The sequence below is a fragment of the Atractosteus spatula genome, chromosome 5 (assembly GCF_055471065.1).
Source record: "Atractosteus spatula isolate fAtrSpa1 chromosome 5, fAtrSpa1.hap1, whole genome shotgun sequence".
Classification (NCBI taxonomy): domain Eukaryota; kingdom Metazoa; phylum Chordata; class Actinopteri; order Semionotiformes; family Lepisosteidae; genus Atractosteus; species Atractosteus spatula.
This window is the reverse complement of record NC_142710.1, coordinates 27895183-27917676: the sequence shown is the minus strand read 5'-3', so window position 1 is coordinate 27917676 and position 22494 is coordinate 27895183. Positions and strand designations below refer to the sequence as shown.

At 39.8% G+C, this 22494-nt stretch overlaps 2 protein-coding genes across 10 annotated transcripts in view; both read right to left on the bottom strand.

Moving 5' to 3' along the window:
* tacc2 (transforming, acidic coiled-coil containing protein 2) overlaps positions 1–6710 on the bottom strand; it is a 72936-nt gene extending 66226 nt beyond the window's left edge. For all 9 annotated transcript variants that reach the window (XM_088917426.1, XM_088917428.1, XM_088917430.1 and 6 more), the window contains exons 1-2: positions 6574–6710; positions 862–949 (exon numbers count right to left, since the gene is read on the bottom strand). In XM_088917426.1, the coding sequence (XP_088773552.1) occupies positions 862–894 (33 nt within the window). In that variant the 5' untranslated portion in view covers positions 895–949; positions 6574–6710. The remainder of the gene's footprint in view (positions 1–861; positions 950–6573) is intronic.
* A 4548-nt stretch (positions 6711–11258) lies between these two features.
* Positions 11259–21458, bottom strand: nsmce4a (NSE4A component of SMC5/6 complex). The gene is made up of 11 exons (XM_088917439.1): positions 20568–21458; positions 19077–19344; positions 17995–18075; positions 17519–17649; positions 17029–17180; positions 16465–16564; positions 15082–15172; positions 14358–14452; positions 14203–14251; positions 13484–13566; positions 11259–12280 (listed from the first exon to the last, which is right to left on the bottom strand). The coding sequence occupies exons 2-11, from the start codon at positions 19279–19281 to the stop codon at positions 12206–12208; spliced, it is 1062 nt and encodes a 353-aa protein (XP_088773565.1). The 5' UTR covers positions 19282–19344; positions 20568–21458; the 3' UTR covers positions 11259–12205.
* Positions 21459–22494: the final 1036 nt, after the last annotated feature.

Sequence of the window (22494 nt, the reverse complement as noted above, 5' to 3'; positions counted from 1 at the left end):
CTCAGGCAGCTGGTGACTTCCATGGAATTTCTTCCTATTTTTTTCCGCTTGATCAGCTGCTCACCTGAAAAATACCTAAAGACACAGATCTGCCCACAAATTACCCACTTAACTCCCTCCTTTCCTATGTTCACAGAACAAGAAAACTGATATTCCATGGTTTAAATGTGAAGATACTTTGGAATGTACAGTATAAGGAGGTTTAATTGTCTTTACAGATGACTATGTCACAAAAAATAAAACTATAGGAAAACAATGGAAAAAATTAAACTTATAAAAATACAGTCAATGGAGGAGGCATTTTTACTTTGTACCATGGAAATGGAAAATGGTTCTTTATGCAATGCAAGCAATGGTTGTGACGACAGCCAAGTAAAATAAATATTTGTAAAAAAGAAACAAAACTGAACATTTTGAAGCATTGTCAGATTCTTATCTGATCCATAACAAAATCTCCACTTTTAACAACGGGACTGTTTGTAGAATGTACAGTATCAACACTACTTTTTACTTACCTATTTCAACCTGTAATATGTTCAAGGTTGGATAAAGATCGAGGTTCAGTGTTTCACAATCTTTAAATATCGTATATTCTAATCCAGACTCCCATAGCCAGCAATGCATAAACACTGAAGAGTTTGTTTTAAATAGTATCAAACATCTTCTTAGCCCTTCAAGACTGAGATCAGGTTTTCCTGTAGTTTATTAGATTATGCAGCTGTTAGTAGTCTCATGCATGTTGTGCTTCTGTTAGCAGCGCTGAGTTAACTGAGCTAAAGTGACCTGTTTAAAGGGTCACCTACAGTATCTGCAAGCTCATGCACTCCTTGATTGCGAAGGGAGATTCCAGGAGACACCTACCCGCCTCTCCTCTGCGCTGCTCTCATTCCCCATCCTGTCGGGGCTGGAGCCCAGTGACACGCACAACCAGTCAACTTATACCACAAGACTGTAAGAAATGATCACGTTTAACAAGTAGAACTGGGAAGACAAAATTACAAGTGGTTTTAAAAATAATAGCGAAGTGCTCAGAAAACGCATAGATTTTAAATACATACAGAAGGTGGAACAGTTCAGAGCAGTTGTCATGAGTTCACATTGAGGTTGCAGAACGTAACAGTTTTTCCAATGCTCTCTGTTTGACTGTGCTCCCCAGGCAGAGCAGAAAGATGTTTCCCAATAAGGAATTGGTCTCAGTGCAGGAGACAGGCTCCCTCTCCCTTGCCAGCTCTGAACAACACAGCTTTTCTGCAACCAACAGTACAAGCCACAAGAGGTTCTGCTAAAACTTCCCTAGACAGACCACTTCTAGACAACTGTGTACAGTTCTAGTGTCCAAAACCAAAAACCAAGACACACGGAGTTCATAAACATAGCTCAGAAAATAGCAACAAAACTTACCTCAACTACTCTAGAGATGAATATGAAACTACAGTAATGGCTGCATAATAGTACTGCAGTGGAATCAATTGGGAAGGGGTAGGTTGCTTAGCTCTTGGCTATGGATTCAAGGTGCAGCCTTTTATGTGCCTTTCACTCAGGAAGACTATTAAATACTATTAAAACAGCAGTGTTTGGAGGGGCCGTTGGACAAAGGATTAATACTGTACTCCAGCAGCCTGGGAGAGGAGGTAGAGTGTATCAGATACATCAAATTTCAGGCCAGCCCTCAGCCTCATTCCAGGCGTGATTGTCAGCGTGTCCCCTGGGTTCAGCACGTATGTAGCAGCCTGGAATCCTTTCCCTCATGTGAAAAAGCAGCCTCTCTTTTGATGCTAAACAGACCAGCTTTGAACTCTGTCAGGAGCTTCAAAAAATAATCCCAGCGTATTTTATGACAACTCAAAATGAGCAACACATGAAGAAGAGAAGGTAAACTAAAAGATTAAAACGCAACAGCTGTGTGTTCACAAATTTTAAATGACTTGGGGTTCCACTTCAATAAAATTGCAGACCTAGCCTGCCAAAATAAAGTCATCATGATAATTAAATGAGTGCATTTTCAAACCACATGGTTTAAGTAAAGTCTAAAGCTCCCATAATGAAATATTTTATTGCTCATTTTCATCTTTACAAGCCACTGGTTTGAAACATTTATGCAGTTACATGTGTATAAATGGTCATTTGCAGCAAAACCATTTTTGTTATTCAGCTGAGAAAATATTATATAAAGGGATGGGATAAAGTTTGAATATTCAATGGAGAAGCATCCCTTTTTGTAAATATTATATAGATGTATCTGTGTACAGTGTTATTAACCACCCAATTATCGCTTGGGCCCAGATTGCTTGTAGGTTTCTGGACCAGTCATAAAAAGGGTCAAATTAGGACACGACTTTAACATAAGTCATAGAGGAACATGTTCCGCCTACATTTATACAGAAGGCTCCTTAGGAGGATACTCTAAAATTCATTTATATAATATAGCTAAAATATTACCGATGAGATCTTTGATTTATTTTTGTATTTAAAGTGCTTTTTATTTATTACACTAACTCCATACTCTTTTTTTTGTTTAGTTCTATCACATTTTTATGTTCTGTGTTTATTTTTCCTTTTGTTAAATAATGTTATTTGAGGCAGTGCTACATGAAACTCTGATAAACAGCGCTAATATATTTAACTGTATTTGGCAGCCGACTGAGCAACTGTGTGCAGTGTGGTGGGAAAGAGGAAGTTTGTCTTCTTTTGGTTGCCATAAACACAAGAACTCCTTTGCAGGAGAATTTTTCTCAGTGTCATTTTACAGTATGGTCAAAATGTTTGGCAGATGAAATCTCTCTCTTGAGAAATTAGAAAAACCACAGTCGTAAACTGAGATGCAGAGGAGGGAGGACGAGACGTTTCTACACATGCTGGTCAGATTGGGTGTGAGTGAAAAGTGACTGGGGGAGTTTATTAGCTCCATGAAACTTAGAACTTCCTGATCTATAAGACAGACCTCAAACCCCTAGCTAGCTCCTATCTATATGCTTTAGAGAAACAGCACAAAATCAGAATATTGGGAAACACCTGATATACAGTAGGTACATTATCTACAATGTAAGTACAGTGTAGTTACATTACAACAATTGTGCATGAAGCAAGGTTATTATATTTAGCTACAGATATATTTCTATTTGGAACATGTACTGTAACTGCAATACAAAACTATTTATTGTTAACTACATGTATTTTTGTTAAGTACATGTAATTGTCTTTTTAAAAATTAAATGTATGATTAAATATAAATATATAAAATACCCAACATGTTGAATATTCAATATATCTTTAAATCCTACTTAAATATGCACAGTAACTAAGACTGACTTTCTACACTATTCTGCTGTTTTATCTATTTACTTTTATCTATTTATCAGCTATTAGGCAGATAAGGTACTGAAATGAAAATATTTAACTTGGTGAGATCCACACTGATGACTGCTCTGACCTATTTGTGTCAAAACAGATAAAACCTGTCATACCTTTGTGTGAACCTGTTGTGAAGTGAAACACACCTGGTAACTGGTGTGTGGACTACATTCCCTAGAAAACTGTACCTGGACTTCATTTCCCAGAAGTCTGTTGGAGAACAATGCTGTTATCCTGCTGTTGTTATGTTAACCTGCTGTTATCTCACCATTGGTAGATTGACTAGCACAGCTCTGGTTGCTGACAGACATGAGAACTATTATAGATCTCAGTCTATATTTGCAAAGACATGCTCCTTCTTTCTCAAACTTCACTGCAGTTTACATGAAGAGACCCTGAAAAGGGGACACCAATTCCTATCATGACACTCTATTCTTGCCAGTATCCTCAGCCTCTAGATAATGCTGGATTAATTCTTTAGCTCCTAAGGGGGCTAAGAAGTCTGCTTTTTGTGTGAGGATGACTGTACTCCAGCCGACAGGCCTTCAGAAGGCCTAATCAGATTGACTGGACTGACAGATTGCAGTGGCTAGAGTGTCACAGGGTCTGTCTGGCACTATTTATATTGAGCTGATCAGATTACTGACAATGTAAACAAGCCTCAGCTACAGTGTTTCTATCTCTCATTAATACTCCACTGGCATGAATGGTACAACCCTGCTGTGTAGACACATCTTTTGGTCATGGAAACATGCCAGGGCATCATGCTGTGGAGAAGACTGACTGACGAAGTTAATTTTATTTTATTTATTTGGATTGGATGGGTAACAAAGAGCCCTAATTGCGTGATTGACCCTGTTCTGTATGATGTGTGCAGTAATACCATTTTGTTATTGCTAACTGACATTGAACTTCGGCCTATAAATTAAACATTGTTGTCTTTATGTAAAGTGCCACAGTACCTTTAAAATTACTTTTAAAAATGTAACTTATGATTATATATAAATATACATAAAATACCCAACAAATGTTGAATATTCAATATATCTTTAAATTCTACTTCAATATGCCCTGTAACTAAGGCTGACTTTTCTGCTATTTCTGCTATTTTATCTACAGTCTTTGATTACTGAGAGCACAGTGAAGGTGACAAAGAGGGAAACTGTGGTGTAATATGCAAACATGAAGACAGTCCTCTCGGTGTGAATGAAAGCTAGTTACATTGTCATACAGCTTCTTCGATTATATTACATTAGAATATAGATCATGAATGTCTTGTAAAGTATTAATTATTACCAATAAGATAATCCAAGACTTGGTTCTTTTTTGAGACATTATAATTACAGTCCAATGTTTTGTGCACTTCACTTTGTGTTTTCTGAGGTGTGCACATGTAAATGATTGTTGTGAGCATCCCTATTTGTTTAATGAAAAAAACTATTTCATTGGACAGGAGGGAGAACTGAAATTCCAAATGAAAAATGGACAGGGAATTAGATATACAGTATACTGTACATGAGTGGACGTAGAATTGACTTATTTGATTGAAAAAAACTGAAATTGAAGAATCTGGAACTGCACTTGAACGAACATGTACAGTGAACATGTTGGTTGGAGTGGCATTGCTCCATAGGGCATTCTTCCTAGAATGCCATTAAAAGCTTTTAGAGAGACCTCTTTAATGGCAGTGGTTTGGCACATTGTTCAGACTGTCAGTACAATCCTCCAGGGATTTCTCTCTCACCACCAACCGTGGGTTCAGGCAGAGCTGTTATGTTGTTCACAGGTCTTTGAAATCAATGCAAGGGAACTAACAAAATGGAAATAAATGTTGGTGATTTCTAAAGGCTTCCATCACTGCTGTCTTACCCATTAAACAGGCTAGAAATAAAGACCTTTTGATGGCGTGTTTATTTTTCATGTGACAGCATTGGCTGGTGACATATTGGTTTAAGTATGTAACAGTGAGATAGATCCACTGACCTCAATATGAAATGTTTAAAAATAGATTTCCAATTCATCACTGCAGCACCAGTTGCGATGTCAGACCTTACTTAGTCACTTGTATGATGTTTTCGTTTGGAAAATAAGGCATTCATGTAATATTGCTACATATTTATATTTACTTTTTATATAAATATATTTGATAGTTTTTACTGTATGTATTACATACTATTATGAATAGTGTATAATAATATGAATATTATCAATTATAGTATTATATCAACTATCAATACTGTTTTGAACTTAAAATCCAAAACTGTTTACTCTAACTTATCAATATTTTTTAAAATAGAGAAGTTTAAATGTTAAATGTTAAAAACTTAATCAGAACTGCTGTTAAATTCCTTCGGAGAATGAGATGTGCCAGTCTCTGGTAACTTCCATATCAGAAGTATTTAAAGTACTGATCATTGAGCTGAATCTTGAGTGAGCGGTACCTCAGCTCCCTGTCCTAACATAAAATGACAAAAAACACAACAAAATGAAATGCACAAAACATTGGACGGTAGATTATAATGTCTCCCTGTCCTAGGTTGGACAACAGCTCGGATGTCAACTAGACTGCCTGTGTGGAGGGTTTACAATGGAATGACCTTCAAATGCACTATACAGTAACTACAGTATAAACTGAATCAATAAAATAATTCAATATACTTGAACACGAGTGAAGTGAATGAGCTACTTTGACCAAAATACTTACCTCAGACTGCTTCAGGAACATGCACAGCAGTATAAATGGGTACCAATATAAACTGTTTTGAATACTAATATTTTCAAGTCCATTCCCGACAGCAAGAAGTGGGATCTGAATCCCTGTTGATTTCAAAAACTGGAATTCTTTCTTCTCTTTCTGTATCACTGCTTAGACTTTGGAAGTCTATCCGAGCCACTCTTAAACCTCTTAGGGAATCAGGTACAGTTAGACACGGCTCCATGTCAACTGCACCTGCCACACTAAAGGATGGGCACACGGGGATTTAAAACACCTGTACCTCACCAGGGTTTGCTGACCACTACTGGGACACTGGGCCCCTGTGTGGCTTCTAACAGAATATCACTGCAGTCACAGGAAAGGTCTCCTTTGATTAAAATGTTACGAGGCAAACCACAATCGAAATAACCACCCAAAATCATGTGTATTTCAAGGATTCGACCAGTTTAAGCTAGATTAAAATGCTCAACGGCTACATAATGACTCACCAAAAGGTATCCACTCACCTATTGCTGATGCACATCGCACCAGTAGAGAAAAGTTAGCTCTCCCTGCTTCCAGAACTTCTCTTCAGGGTACAGCTGTCCAGTTAATACTCCTGCTTGTGTGATTACAATTATGATGTTTATTCTGGGTGCTGTCCTTTTCCTCTGAGGATAGCGCGAAGGAAAGGTGTTCTATAAATGTGCAGCAGCCTCTGCGAGGGGCTGCGAGGGGCAGGGAACTCAAGTCGGGGGCGCCATGGTGGATGGCGTCAAACTGTGTGGGAATACTTCCTTGGCAGATCAGAATAGCTGGGAGTCAGCTGGAGCTGACAGGCTCTAGGTAACCCTGTAAACAAACTGGCAGGGCCAGGAAAACAGGCCTGCTGCAGCAAAGGGCACAGCAGCCCCACTGCCCCACTGCAGTGTTAGTAGATTACCTTAACTTATTCATTTCTGATTTTCCTTTTTCTTGTAATTCAGGTGCAGTAATTGGCTGTTGCAAAACTGGCATGAGCCTGGTCTACAATCTGATGAAACCTGGAGAGCCAAATCAACCAATACAAGACGTTCACTAAGCAGTACAGCAAAGAAGAATGCCAAAGCCAACCACATCAGCAAACCAAATGTTTCACAAAGGTGTAAGGAAAATGCAGATAACATGGCTTCTTTTATCGAAAGGTTATGTGGCAAACCTGTGCTGCATGATGGCCTCAGATCAATTTGTCACCAGCAACCAAATGAGCTAGATGGGCCGAAAGGCCTCCTCTCATTCCTCAGCACATGCTGCTGGTCTGGCGCCTTAACCACAGCCCTAAGCAGCACCCATACAGAGGCTTCTCATGAGCCTCAGGACCACGGAAACAGCACAGCAACGCCCACACTGGGCTTCCCTTCTGACTCCAAACCCCCTTGCATAGCACAAACGTGGAATGAAAATGAAAACAAACCTTCAGTGCCACACAACTAGTTAAATAGAAGCCATGAACTTTAACAGATATATAATACAGATAGTAATTAATATAGATAGCAAACTGCAGCAGACAGCAGACTTGCCAGGTAAATATTCATATTCTCAAAGAACCAGTGAGTGTCAGAGGCAACAAAAACAGTCAGCGATGTTTGTTATCTGATGACACAGCGCAGGCTCTTTTATACAGTAGCTTAAAAGAAACATGCAGAATTCTCCGGCAGTATCTATTTGCCAACTCTATCCAGTAAACCTTGATTTACTTTCTCACTGATTAAGGAAACTATTTGACACGCCCGCCATGTTCATATTTCCTTGAAATAGTATGATTTTTATTGCTTACTCAAAGACTCTGAGCAATTTAGTGCCTTCATAAAAATCTTCGCCAGCTCTTTTACCATCAAATATGGGTATTGCAGACCCAATTTTCAATTTCACATGCCTGGTACTGTGAACTTTTTCACAAATTCCAGCCCCTGCAGCTCTCACAGCCTGTGACAACAACGGAAATTAGACATAGTGGAAGTACCGAAAGACAAGATGCCCCATGCAGTTCTTTACCTGGTTATAAACAACAGCACAGCTGGTTTGTTTAACATGCTCCATCCTTCTTCCTTAGATGTAACCAAACGATATTTGGGAATATTCTGTACCACATGCAGCATTACAAATCTACCATAATATCACAGATGGGTGACTAATAGCTTGTCACTACTGCAACACAGCACCAGTTACATATATGAGCACTGTATCCCACTTACTGCCTCTAACATACTTGTTGAAATGCTGTTATATAAGACTGAACTACAATGAAAAAGAAAGGCTCTTCCCCGCATGACTGCACTTCCATACGACACGGCTGAGTGAAGCACCTCATGATGAGATAAGACTGATGTGAGGCCATTATTATGAGCCAGTAATCACAAAGACAATTTATGTGCACACAGCATCTACAGGCACAATTGCACTTGTTTACCAGATATCATTCTTCTGATGAAAAAGACTCAACCAGTTAAAATAATATCAGGGTATACATGCATATGTGAAATGAAAAAAGAACAGAACAAGTCTTGTTAATTTAAATGTCTATTAAACTGTATTACTGAATCGCCCTGAGAAGTTATTGTCATGTCAACAGCCTCTCCAGAACACTCCTGCAACAAAATGCTGCTGCTTAACCAGCATGTTCTGGAAATAACACACTGTAAAGAATGTAACAGGTTTAAAATGGGAATGTACTGCAAAAAACGGCAAATCCCATCCACCTTCATGTGTGTTTTAAATGCTGACTGCTCAATTACAAACACAAACTCCAAAAGAATAAAATAGGATTACAGGCAGTGATCAGAAGTCAGCGTCTTTAAAATTCTGCAACGTTAAGCAGATGTGGACTAATGCTAGGACTAAAGTCCAAGCATGAGGACTACAAACATTTCTCTTCTCTATTTCTCAGCCTTTTAAGAAAAAAACACTGCTTAGTCTCAGACTGCCTCCCTCTGTGCTAAAAGCTAAATAAAGACATTATTAGGTGTCTCAGTCCTCATCTGTTCAACACATTGTATTTTCTATACAAAACAGCCCATTCTCTTACATGTTAACAGTGTTACTGTATGTTTTTCTCCCATACAGGTCAGTAAAACACTGATATCATTTGATCAGAGTAAAAAGAATACAGAAGAAAGAAAAGCATTGGCAAAGAAAGGCAAAACTATTATAGAAAAGTAAAAAAAAACATGGCATCAATTTGAAACTATGATAAATGACAATCTGCATATCCCGCACAGAGCAACCTACTGACCTGAAGACAGCTGCTCCGGCTCCTGTCCTAAGGCAGTGCAGTCACCATGGTCTAGACTGACTGAGAGATGATGACAATCCCTGAGGGAGCGTCATGTGTCACACAGATAAAATGAGAGGCCTCTTAATCCCAGATTGTGTTATCTGTCTGCATATGGCCTTCTTTCAACCCCACAATCCACAAAATACTGCGCAAGAAAACGTGATTTTAAAAAGTCTCGTGCGGTCAACCTATTTTAAAATTGTACAATTGGTACTGGGAGGAATTGGCTACTGAATTGCTTTTATTACTGTGTCAAACCTAATCTCTCAAACTATTTCTCATTTTCCCTTGTTCAAGTATTGTTCCACAATGTCTCCTTGAGAAATTGAAGAAACATGACATTTTGTTAAATTATGCATCCATGCAATATTAAAACATCACTCCTTCTTTCATTAAAATGTTATTTTAATCATCCCTTGAAAATCTAAATGACTTTTTAAACCTCCAAAGACATTTTTATTGTGTTTATTTTCTGTATAATAAGCCCTAAACACTGTCTCAAGGTTAAAGGGAAACTCCATAATGCATGCAAAACAGACAAGCTATAGAATCAGATACAGGAGCTTGGGATTTGACTTACTTCTGGCAGGTGAGTTTGTCAAAAATAACAATTCCTTTCACACTCATTCCCAAATAGGTAGAAGTTCCTGACAACAGTAAACCTATTAACATCCTGCTGTCTAATATAGGTGGCACGTCTGTTGCTTTAAAAAAATAGTTTACTTCTTACCTTATCCTCCGATGTACAATGGCGAGTGTGAAGTGGGACGAGGAAGAGAAGATCTAAATACAAGGTCATTTGTCTCTCCTGGAAAAGAGCAGGTGAGATGGAGAGAGCTATTGCCCTGCCCTTAGTGGCTTGTGAATTTGTATAGTATTTGCTGTTCAAGCAGCTCTGAAATTTATGAAGTTGTGGACCAACATCTGAGGTGCAGACAAAGTTCTACGTTTACAACACAATTTGTATTTCCATTCTCATCTATGGTCATGGGCTCCGGGTAATGACTGAAAGGGAGAAACTGAAGGCAAGAGACTACAATTACATTTTATTTACAAAATTTTAAAATTACATTTTTCCATTGGATTGATGGGCTCACCTCTGCAGGACACACTAAAGAGTTCACTGGGGAGAACCTTAGTGTTAAACTGCTCAACGGAACTGAGATAACTGTTGAAAGAAACAAACTGAGATAATTCAGGTCCTTGGTAATGATACCCCCAGGACAATTTACAACACACAGAAGAGGGATTATATCTCTTATCTGATCTGAGAATACCTGGCATAAATAAGCTGTAACTCTCTGATGAGGAAAGGGATATTTGGTTTAACTCACTCAACACTGTGCCACTGTAACACCTTTTTGACTAACACTACCTCTATTCGAACTACGAGTTTGAGGAAAGCACTACTGCCCTTTTCACATCTTTTGATTGACAAGAAACACAACAAAGTGTGTTCAAAGCTAGTGATATCAAACTCCAACGCAACTGCAAAACTAATAAATGTAAATTAAAATAGACTATGAGAAAAATATTTTCAATGATTGCCAGTTAATGTCTTTACAAAAACTTAAGAACCCTGTTTTTGCATTACTAAATTAAGTGGTTTTCTGTCTTTTCTCATAGAACTTTTTCTCTTTTCCAAGGTAATACTTTCTCTAGATGGTGAATGGATAAAAAGGCACCTATCACAATGTATCATTCATGTAAAAGGCAACTCCATCATCAACACTCATGAGACACTAAAATTAATGTAATACTAAATTAAAAGCAATCTTATCTAAGATATCAGGTGAAGGATCTTGACATGACAAACATTAACAGGAAGGGCTGAGTACTGAGTCTTGAGGGGCCTCAAATGCAATGAGTCAAGATTAAAAAGAAAAATGAATACGCATTGTAAATATATAATCAAATATTTAATCAAAATGTACAAATGGAAAACAAAACTCTTTACAAATCTGGATGAATAAAATACAAGAAAAATATATTTAAAAAAATGTAAAGTTATCGGAGACATCACTTATTACGAGGCACTTTAATACATAAAACAAATCTATAAAAATGAATTAAAATCTGTGGCTCTGTGTCATCTGTGCACAGGGGCACGTGAACATCAGGTATTAACCAGATGAAGAATGAAAATGTAAAACAGTACAATTATACAACATTTTACCACCTCACCCTCTATGCTGAGTCAGCTGACAGATCAATTAAATCAAAATAAAACATGCTAAATGTCCTTTTCTCATGTAGGCTCTTGTTCAGTGTCATCATGCTGACAGAGCTGCTGAACCAGCCCTTTACTTAAACAGTACTGTGTTTGTCTCTTAACTAATCAAGAGAATACCAACTACTAACATACATGTTAACATTAAGTGGGGATATTCTGGAGTTAAAATAACTGTGTTAGACCATGACCCACATTTCCATGTCACGTTATGCAAACAAATAATGGGTTGTGAAATAAATATAAGCTTAATACCCCTGGTGCAAGGCTTTGCACTGTAGGGTCTTGAGTACGAGTCACACAACCGTCTGAAGACAATAAGTAAAGCTATGAAACACGGTCACCATCCTCAGCACATGCTCAGCAGATGTGTGCTTAGGTTAATTAAGATAAAGACAGCTGTTTAAAGATTTTTTACACTTTTCATTACAAAGTCACTCGAAAATATTTTAAGAAATGCTTATCCAATTAGGTTTGAGGATAAGCGACAAACATTTGCTCTTTGGTGGTGCAAAAGTTGAAGCATAAAGTATTTAAAAAACAAACTTGTCAAAGGCATTCTGGGCATAAAGTATGGTCAGCCTTTAATTTCTAGGATTCTTCTGGTCTCTTCTTATCAAGACTCAGCTTCTTTAGCTGTTGGCGGGGGTGTAATTAAGGCTTGTTTAATTTCAAAAGTCTCAATTATTTCCTAAAAAACAGCAAAAACAAAACTCAGTTAGTAGCAGGTAAGACTCCTGTAGCATGACATTTTTAATTGCAAGATTTATTAGTTCCAGGATTTCTTGCACAAACTTTATAGTTAGTCAGTATTATATTTCACATTACTTTGACTTCAAACTATATACATTCTAGTTTATTAAAAACAACACTCCTATCTTGAAATATCAAGTGCTTGCTGAGGGCTGACATCGGATAATGCAGATTAATCTCAAAACATCTAGGAGGTTGTACATCTTGTACAGTAGATGCTGAAATGGATCAAAATGCTGTGCAGCCAGAATTTATCTGCCTCCCTAGTAAAAGAGAGGGCCAGGAAAAGAGATGTGCTTCATGGACTTCAAACTCAGTTCCTGAGAGTCCTCACTGTCCTTTGAAATCCTTTTCACCTGTTCAGTGGAGCAGAGGCCAGGGAAAGGCAGAGACAGGAGAGGAGGGCAGGTAAAGGCAGAGACAGGAGAGGAGCAGAGGTCAGGGAAAGGCAGAGACGGGAGAGGAGCAGAGGTCAGGGAAAGGCAGAGACGGGAGAGGAGCAGAGGTCAGGGAAAGGCAGAGACGGGAGAGGAGCAGAGGTCAGGGAAAGGCAGAGACGGGAGAGGAGCAGAGGTCAGGGAAAGGCAGAGACGGGAGAGGAGCAGAGGTCAGGGAAAGGCAGAGACGGGAGAGGAGCAGAGGTCAGGGAAAGGCAGAGATGGGAGCGGAACAGAGGTCAGGGAAAGGCAGAGACGGGAGAGGAGCAGAGGTCAGGGAAAGGCAGAGACGGGAGAGGAGCAGAGGTCAGGGAAAGGCAGAGATGGGAGCGGAACAGAGGTCAGGGAAAGGCAGAGACGGGAGAGGAAGAGAGGGCGGGTAAAGGCAGAGACGTGAGAGGAGGGCAGGTAAAGGCAGAGATGGGAGAGGAGCAGAGGGCGGGTAAAGACCGAGACAGGAGAGGAGCAGAGGGTGGGTAAAGGCAGAGACGGGAGAGGAGCAGAGAGCGGGTAAAGGCAGAGACGGGAGAGGAGCAGAGGGCGGGTAAAGACAGAGACGGGAGAGGAGCAGAGGGCGGGTAAAGACAGAGACGGGAGAGGAGCAGAGGGCGGGTAAAGACAGAGACGGGAGAGGAGCAGAGAGCGGGTAAAGGCAGGAACAGAATAGCAGAGTGCAAGTAAGGTAAACAGTTCAGACAGCTCACCTTCCAGCTGCGAGGACTGATGGGGATGACACACTGCTGCCGCCCTGGCCCACTGCCCGCATCCTCCTCAGCCTTTACTGGAGCTGCAAGAACAGAACCACTTTGATCACTTTGCACAAAGGGTCACTGACTCGTCACAGATGTACATGAATGAACATACACTATACCCTATCTAACACAACAAAGAAAACTCACCAATCGCAGAAAATCCAAACACAATGCAGCACAACTCCCAAATGGTTTACCTTACAATCAACATCTCATTAATTAGATACATTCGTTCATATTTGCTGTGTGCCAGTCTGTAAAAATGAATTCTGTACTTTTAGCTTTAAGAGTCTACTGGTGCAAAACTAGCAACAAGCTATTCATCATCTAAAATATAATACTGGTTAAGGCCCTGGATTGCAAGTTGAACTGACAGACACTGCTTCAGGGACTTTAGTAAAATATAGCACACAGTGTAAAAAAGAAACCCAAAGAATAAAAACAAGGCAATTTGCCAATTATTTGATTAACTTAGCTAAAATTTTTATCTTTTTTTGAATGACAATTTTGTGAACTTGCTTCAGCTACTCCGAGTTAATTAGTCTAGTTACAGCTACAAGTCCATTCATCTAACCAGAGACTCAAGAACTGTGATGCAGTAGTGCGGTCCACCTCAACATTGGCTCACTGACCATCTGACTCCTGGATATTTTGTGTTCAAAGGTTCTCACCAATAATAGGGAGCCTGAACTGGTCCAGCTCGATCTTGGCCAGGCCATCCTGAAGGGGAGAAGAACATTTCCTTCAGCAGTGGAGCTCCCAGCTTCATCTTACACACTAGAGAAACCAGTTTACATCTTCTGACAATAAGAAGGACAGCACTTACCCTGACCAGAAAAGACACATGGAAGATGTTTTCCACAGTGCGAGAAAAGGATTTGGGATCAATCACAAACTCAAAGTAAGAAATGGGATCTGTGGCTGAAAAATTAAATAAAACATGGACCATTTTAAGATGGAATAAAAAAAAACTTACTTTGCACAAAAGAAAGTCATAATTGCATATAAAACAGTAGCCAGACATTTTTAACACTTATGATAAATACTGAACCCTGTGAAATTTATTTTATGCATTTTTTAAATTACTACAAGATAAAAAGGTGATTAAAAATAAGTACTCAAGAAATATTTCTTTCCAACTTTGCAGACTCTAATCCTTGACATTAAAATAAAAGGGAGCTAGATCAGTAGACAAAAAAGAAACTAATAAGTTTATAATTCTAAGTGTATTTAACTGATGTTTATAATCAAAGTAACTTATATTTGGTCAGCATATCATCCTACTGAAGGAAGCTGAGTTTTTAAACTTGCAACCTTCCATTTACAAATACAGATCTCTGACCACTGCTCCACAGTGCTGCCTTAACAACCCGACCTGTGAAATATACTGACAATCCTACAGCAGATATAAAATTTGTACTACAAAATATTCACTATGTCCTTTTCACGTTATACACAAGATGTTCCATTTTCAAATGGGTCCAAGCGCTGTTGTCCTAGATCCCTCAGGTTCCCATTAAGAGCAAACATCTGTAAGTTCAGGTGCTTACGATCCTTGTCATGGTAGATCTGTAGAAAACCAAGGATTCTCTCCACCTCTTTTTCTGTAGCTTCCTGGTAGGATTCTTCCATTTTTTTCAGCTAAAATAAAAGCAAAAAATCCAGAACTCAATGGCTGAGCATTCGACAAAAAAAGGAATTTACAGAGTAAATCTATAATTCTGGAAAATGAAGGTTTGCTTCATAATTTAAACTTAAAAACACATATTTTGTACTTTACTTTCACCCCCCACCTTTTCAGGGCAGTAACACAGCATTGAAATTATTTATATTAATTGAACCATCACAGAGTTGGAGATGATTCATTAATGCCCAACTCTTTGAAACCTGATGTAATTCACTTTAGTGCAGTACATGTGATGACAATGTGGGTAAAATGGCACTTTTTCCCATTGAATGCATATTTGTCAGACACTACACAAGCACCCTTCAGATAAAAAAATGCTCTTTGTGATGAGTCACTAATTTATAAAAGCACATCTACAGTAGCTTTGAAAAACAAAACCAACAAGTTGTTTTAACTCCATCCCACTGTTAAATGTAATGCAAAATTATTTTTGGATTAGAAGGATAGAACACTAAGTCAGGAAAGAAAGGATTCTAAGTAAATCTGTGATATAATTTATTGTCTAATTACAGTTTTTATCTGTCATTTGTCAGTTTTAGAAGGATACTATGCTGTGTGCTGCAATTGTTTTATATTGATATAATTCAGTAGTGGAGCCGTGGAAGCTCAGACAGCAAGGGCGCCTAGCTCTTGACTGGAAGGTCCCAGGTTCAATCCCAGGTAGGGGCAAGCCATGTAGCTTGTTCTAATTCCTTCCAGGTCCACCCAGCCTGCTTCCCAAATGAGTACCGGGGGTTAATCTTTCTGGGGTAATAGACCGGCCGGAGTGTGATGCTGACCACATCACCTCCACCTCCAGTGTCAGATGGTTGAGGAAAATGGGGGCCCCTTCCCCCATGGCCCTTTATGGCCTGAGGAGGGGACATAACCTACCTACCTATAATTCAGCAGTGAAATTGCAAAGGTTGAGAAACACCAGATTTCTTCACTGTTTCAATCCAAATTTCAAACCTGTTTAGTTCTTCCTCATCTACACATTTTAGCTACTGGTTTCTGCTTATGTGTGAAACTGTAAAAAATAATTTCCATATTTATTTTTTTTTAGGATTAATGACCATGAATAAAAACTACGGGGTGATTACCCAGAAAGCACAAGTGTCACATGGTCATTTCCTCCATCAGCAACCTTCTCCTTTTATCTTTCACGTTGCTTTCAGTTTTCTTGTTTTGTCCTCCCTCTGACAAAATTGTTTAAAGAAGCACACTTAAAAAGCATGAAAACAAGGCAGTTGTTTTCCTGGCAGACCTGTGTGGGCATAATCCTGCGCACATCCTTGGTGGGAGCTCTTCTCTGTCTTTCTACTCGCTGTCGAGGAGGAGGGGGCTCTGGAAGGAAGGAGCCAAACCTGCCAAAGACACAAAGACACGACTCACCTCGCAACCCTCAACACCCAGACGAGCAGCCCTCATCTCTTTACACTGCTGACTGCTGGCCATGGATTTCAGCCTTATATCACAGTATGTAACAAAGCACTTTGTGCTCAACGCCATTATAATTATTCACTTTACAACAAACATTTAAAGAGTTAACCCACACATTACTCCTTCTGTCTTCAGGGCTGTTTCTACACTCAGTACAGATGTGCATGTTTGTATGATCAAAACGACACATGGGTGTGTTTTTTAAAACAGTGATCTGCACTTTGTTCTGAGGACATCTTCTGTGACTCTCGGTGCACATATTAGCTCTAGGCCAATAAAAAAAAAACCCGCAGCCCAGTGTCCAAAGGTCCAGTCGCACAGCAGCACACTACTAAACCCAGTATACTTTCTAAAATGAATGGCAGTTAAGAAACAAGGAGTCCCTTACATGAAATGGAAAGAAGGAGATGTTCTGAAGCATTTCTCTGCTTCCCTGCCCAGCTGGTGCCAGGCGTCTTGGGGAAGGAAGCCTCCAGCAACCCCCTCCTCATCACTGTCATCCTCCTCCTCCTCTAGCCGGTTCAGGCCCATGAAGGACAACTGGACAGACACACAAAACACCTCAACTTGGCACATTACAGAAGGGAATCAGAACTCCTTGCACCACACAACCTGGTTTTGAGGACCAGGTCAATACAGCAACTTGGAGCGAGTTGAGTTGTATACTAAAATCTATTCCAATTTAGCTTACAGAAGATTTCCTGCCTTTAATCCTACAATAACTTCATAAGACACAAATTAAAGTTCCTTTTGGGAATCTGAAGCTAAAGGCTATGCAATAACAGCATTTTCATACTCTCCATGTTTTGACAAGTACAAAGCCAATCTGAGATCAGCTGTGCTAAGTAGTAAAACCCAAGGCAAGTCTTTGTGCTCACCAGGTGCTCTGCGAAGGCAGAAGGGTCGAAGATGGTGCCCTCGGCGTGCAGCTGGCTGGCCTTCTCCTTGCCCAGGTCAGTGGCCAACACCAGAAACTGTGCGTCCAGGGCAGCCTCGCGTGCCTGGCGGACTGGGGACACAAAATGACAGGACAGGTTGGTACTGGGTGAAGCAGGGCTGGATGGAACGGGACACTGGCTGTGTAGGGCAAAGAACCGGGAGATTAGACAGCTGTTAAGGAGTAATGACCACAGCAGCAGCCTTCACACCCCTGCAGCCAGTTTCAGTGTAACAGGAGTATCATATTCTTACACTAAAAAGATGTACAGTACATGTCCGCTCCTAAAGAAATAAAAATTGATTCTTATTATCAATGTAATTAAGCAAAAGCAACTTTTTAATTCTAAATTAGCTTATATGAGACTCTGAATCTAAGTATTTAAGGTACCAAATCCACCAAATCCGGGAACCTTACCATTTACAAAGAGCTTATTGGCCTCCTCTAAAGCTTCAGTAAGCTTGTTGTTGTTGGGACTCAGCATATCTTCTCGGTTCTCTGGAAGAAACAGCAACAATTTACAAACTCCATTAATAAGAAACAAATATAAAAAGTTACCCCTCAAAATGTTCCCCTCGGAATTATATATAAACCCATCTATTTTTGTCTGCTTTATCCAATACCGGGCTGCAGCAGGGAAGCCGGAGGACAAGCAAACAAAGGGCACAAGGCAGGGTACACCCTGGGCGGGACAGCAGTTCACCATAGGGCACATAGTCACAAACATGAACACACTCACACCAGGACCAATTTTTCACAGAAGCAAAATAACCTACCAGTGTATCTTTGGAATATGGGAGGAAACTGGAGCAGCTGGAGGAAACCCGAGCAGCTGGAGGAAACCCACACAAACACGGGGAAAAGCAACAAACTCCACAAAGATAGCACCCCAAGAACAGAACCCAGGGCTCTAAAGCTACAAGGTAGCAATGCTGATCACTGTGCCACTGTACTGCCCTATATACATATATAACTTAAAAATACTTGAACGTTAAACATCTAATGTTCACAATATTACCACTACTAACAAATAAGCACATGCACCAATAGCATGTAATGCCTATAGTACATGTGTTATTTAAGAGCTTTTCTCAGAGATATGAAAGAATTCTACATGTTTCAATCTGAAAATAAAAATGAATCTGACTAACTAGTAATAGACTCACAAGGATTACACATATACTACTGTCATACAGGCAAGAGAAAAAACACCTCCCAGCCCTTTTCAGGTGTCCCAAAATTAAAAGGTAAACTTGCAAAATAACAATTTTCCCAATGTCCTACAGTACACGCCTACGACAATCTGTATGTCAGACTCATCAAGCCCCATGTTCAAATATTGACGTGGTTGTGCGTGCTCCACTCTGGGTTTGATGGCTAGGAGATAGCTGTGTCCTGACTGTATCGGACTTTGTCATATTAAAACACCTGTAATAACACAGGAAGGTCACAAAGACAGCCCCTGCTCTTTCTTGACTTTTCCGCCCCACAACACTCACGCTGCACGTTGTTGATGAGCTCCCTGTACTGGTGCCTGATGAGGCGGCGAGTGGCTGGGTCATCCTCCTCGTGAATGTTGGAGCCCCCTGGCCGAGAGCCCCCCTCCTCATTGCTGTCCTCCTCAGCCCGCCTCTGAACCCCAACGCCATTTTGCGGTGGCGCAGGGGCCTCCTGTGACCGGCTCGCTCTTCTTGCTTCAGACATCTCTGTCGGCTCCTGCGGGGCACCTCAATAGCCACAACCCGCCTCAAGGCTACAGAGATGAGCCTGGTCGCGCAAAAAAAAAAGTCATCTTTTAGCTTGTGCAAGACGGAGAATAAAGAGAATAAAGCACGGAGCAGTCTGGACTATGGAAAAACAAAACCACTTTGCCTTATCCAGTGTCTCCTCCTGTTCGTTTGCCTCTGTGAAATCTGTTTTGGACAGGCTCAATGGGCTGTGTTCACACTACCCCTCGCAATTATTGTCCTGCCATGGTGGTGTGTAGACTGACAATATTGCATGTATTTCAAACTCTCTATGAGTGCAACATAAATCATCCAAGTCCTACTACTATGGATGAAATGAAAAACTTCCATTCCAAAGCAGTCTGAGCCCTGTCAGATTTTAAGCCCTCTTGCTCTTTCTATTACAAGCCATCCTCTTACACAGGATATTTCTCTCATTGTAAGTCGTATCTTATTAGGAATATATTTGCATAGACATTTAGAGTTAAACTATATGGAGTTACTTAAAAATAATCAGTTTCCCCCCCCAGCAGTTTGTTGTGCATGAAAGCCTTAAACTAGCCCATAAACTATATATAAAAAAATCAAACAACTGTGGACATCTGCCTTCTATCCTTACTTATTATTAAAACCGTGACTCTTCACGGTTTAGTTTCAACTCAATTTGAAATACTATTTTATTTACCCTGCGATTTTATCTAATTTCACGCTGTCCATCTTCAAAACGTGCACAACACAAACCGGCGTGGGGTTTTTGCTTCAATACATGAAGGGACGTTATAAGGCTAGAGGACATTCAGCGCCTGCATATATCTAGTTAATACCTATTATTTACACTTGGATAAATGTTGTTGGAACAGGAACGACATCATTAACCAATTAAATATATTTTACACAAATCCCAGCTTTTTAGTGATTAGTCAAAACATTTTAACGATCTGATCACAATCGAAATATGAAATCAAAACAGATCTAGATTGTCGCTTGCTCTCTTAGGTAAATTACAACCTGGTATCACCTTTCAAAATGTGGTACAAAAAACGCCATAGTGAGAATATCAACTATTTTTACATAAATATTACATTACAGTATAATGTTAAGTGTTGAAGATCTGTCATACGTGACTACAGGTAACCAACACAATGCGCAACCACAGGGCCTGACACACAGCCCAAGTCACTGCTTCTTTCACACAACACAGTACATCTCTATGATTTAACAGTCACCTTCACCTATCCGGATTCTCAATGAGATTAAACTTACTTTTTTAAACTTTCGGTTTGTTTTATTCTTGTGCACCAGCCGCCAATGTTTTCAAGTAGACGTCGATGCGCTCAACCGGAAGTAAAACTCGATCGTGTTATCGTCCGGAACAACCCCTGTGGTTCTCTGTGAAGGGTTCCTGCTTGTGCATGATACGGTTTCACAGACTAGCATGTATCATTTTGTTTTTATCTTTTTCAAATGTTTATTGTTGTGATTCCATGTAATAACACTGCTATTTTACGACAGCAGTTGGTCTTTATCTCAGAAACAGTAATACATATTTTATATGACTTCCCCAAAATCGTTTCACAAAATGTAAATAAAAACGCCGTTTTCTAAAAAAAACATGTAAAACAGAATGCGTTATTAAACGTAAAATCATTCCACATTAAAATACTGTTTTATCTATATATTTCAACTGCCGTTAAATTAATTGTCTAGCATGCAAATAACTCGAACCCCTTTTCACGTAAACGAAGTAAGTGAAACTCGTCTTTAATCTCTTCCAAGCAGGAAAAATGAACACGTTCAGTGAGGTTCCTAAATTAAAACCTTAAGAAATGTTACAAGAGCAAGAGGGCATCCATCCATCACACCCGTTGGGTAGTTAGTAGGTAATTGATTCCAGATCTCAAGTGGACGTTTTTTGTCTTGGTCACTTGTTCGTCTTCAACGGCCATATCTTAAGAATTGCCGTGTTATCAGTTTTAAATACACTTCATCATAATTGCTACTTCTGTCCACAAAGGACTCTGGAAAACTACTAGTAATTTATCGATAGAAAATACATAATTTAAACCAATACTACAATTCCCTGTTTATTTTCAGTTTTCGTAACGCATTTCATTATATTATAGTTCAACCAGGGAGGCTTCTTGCAGATACTGTAGTTGATTGCCCCCATGTGACTGCTTCTTGACACGAGTTTACTTGGGAAACTACAAGACTGTGTCGCAAGAGCGTGGCTCAGCTATGGGCTACGGGCGCGTCGGGGAAGCTCGCCAGCGGGACGGTCAGTCTGGGCGGCGGGCGGCTGCGGGAATGTGCTCAATCATAGAGAGCAGAGGAGTGAGGGATGGTTACAGCTGTGGCTACTGCGGCTCCAGCGAGGGCAAGGTCTCTTTTAGTAAGTACAGACGAACTGTGATGTGCAGTACGTGTGGTTGCAGCCGAGTACAGTGGAAAACAATACACCAAACACCGTTGTTTGATAACTCGTGGCTATTTAACAGTCCCGTTACAATACATCTAATTTATGTTTAGTTATTTCTTTGAACTCGATCACTCATTTCTTATGGGGCTGCTTTTGATAAAGGTGTGTGTTCTATTAAAAAAGGGACCTGACTGTTCCAGTAAACCTGTTGTATATTCACCGAATTGTGCGATACAAATACTAGTAGGTGTACTGTACCATAAAATGACTGAACGTTTTTTATATTGTCTATAATTATGCTAAATTCCAGTCATGCAAAAATAAACATGGCGAGACAATAACTCTTCAACTACCTGTATATTCTGTAAGTCAAAGAATCAGCTGATCAAGCGCCGGTTCCTCTCCGAAGTCCGAAGAAGCTATAGCTTCCGCTGGAGCTTTGTCTCCACCTGGCGACAGACAGGCGGAATTACAAGTCTTTATCAGCTGTCGCGTCTCACCATCTCGTAGGAATAAAATGCAGGGCAAATTCGGTCTCCCTGAATATTCAAAAACGTCCCATAAAGCTCATGAGAAATGTGAATATTATTAGAGTTATTATGATCAAATGCTGAACTTGGCCTACCCCAGTATCTGTACACTTTATGTTCCAGTTCAGCCAGCAGTAATCTTAGTGAGAACTTAGTGGTTCTCTTTTTGTTTTCAACTCTCCAGCCTCGGGAGGATTTATATGAGTAACTGCGAGTTATATCAGAATGAAGACCCGAAGAT

Bases quoted from the DNA above. Each gene is read 5' to 3' on its own strand.
- nsmce4a (XM_088917439.1), bottom strand. From the start codon at position 19,281: ATGTCTGAAGCAAGAAGAGCGAGCCGGTCACAGGAGGCCCCTGCGCCA. The intron at 15,173-16,464 runs GTCTGCCAGGAA...CTTTTATTTTAG, and splicing joins GCAGGATTATGCCCACACAG to CTGAAAAAAATGGAAGAATC. The intron at 12,281-13,483 runs GTGAGCTGTCTG...GCTGTTTTTTAG, and splicing joins TCAGTCCTCGCAGCTGGAAG to GAAATAATTGAGACTTTTGA.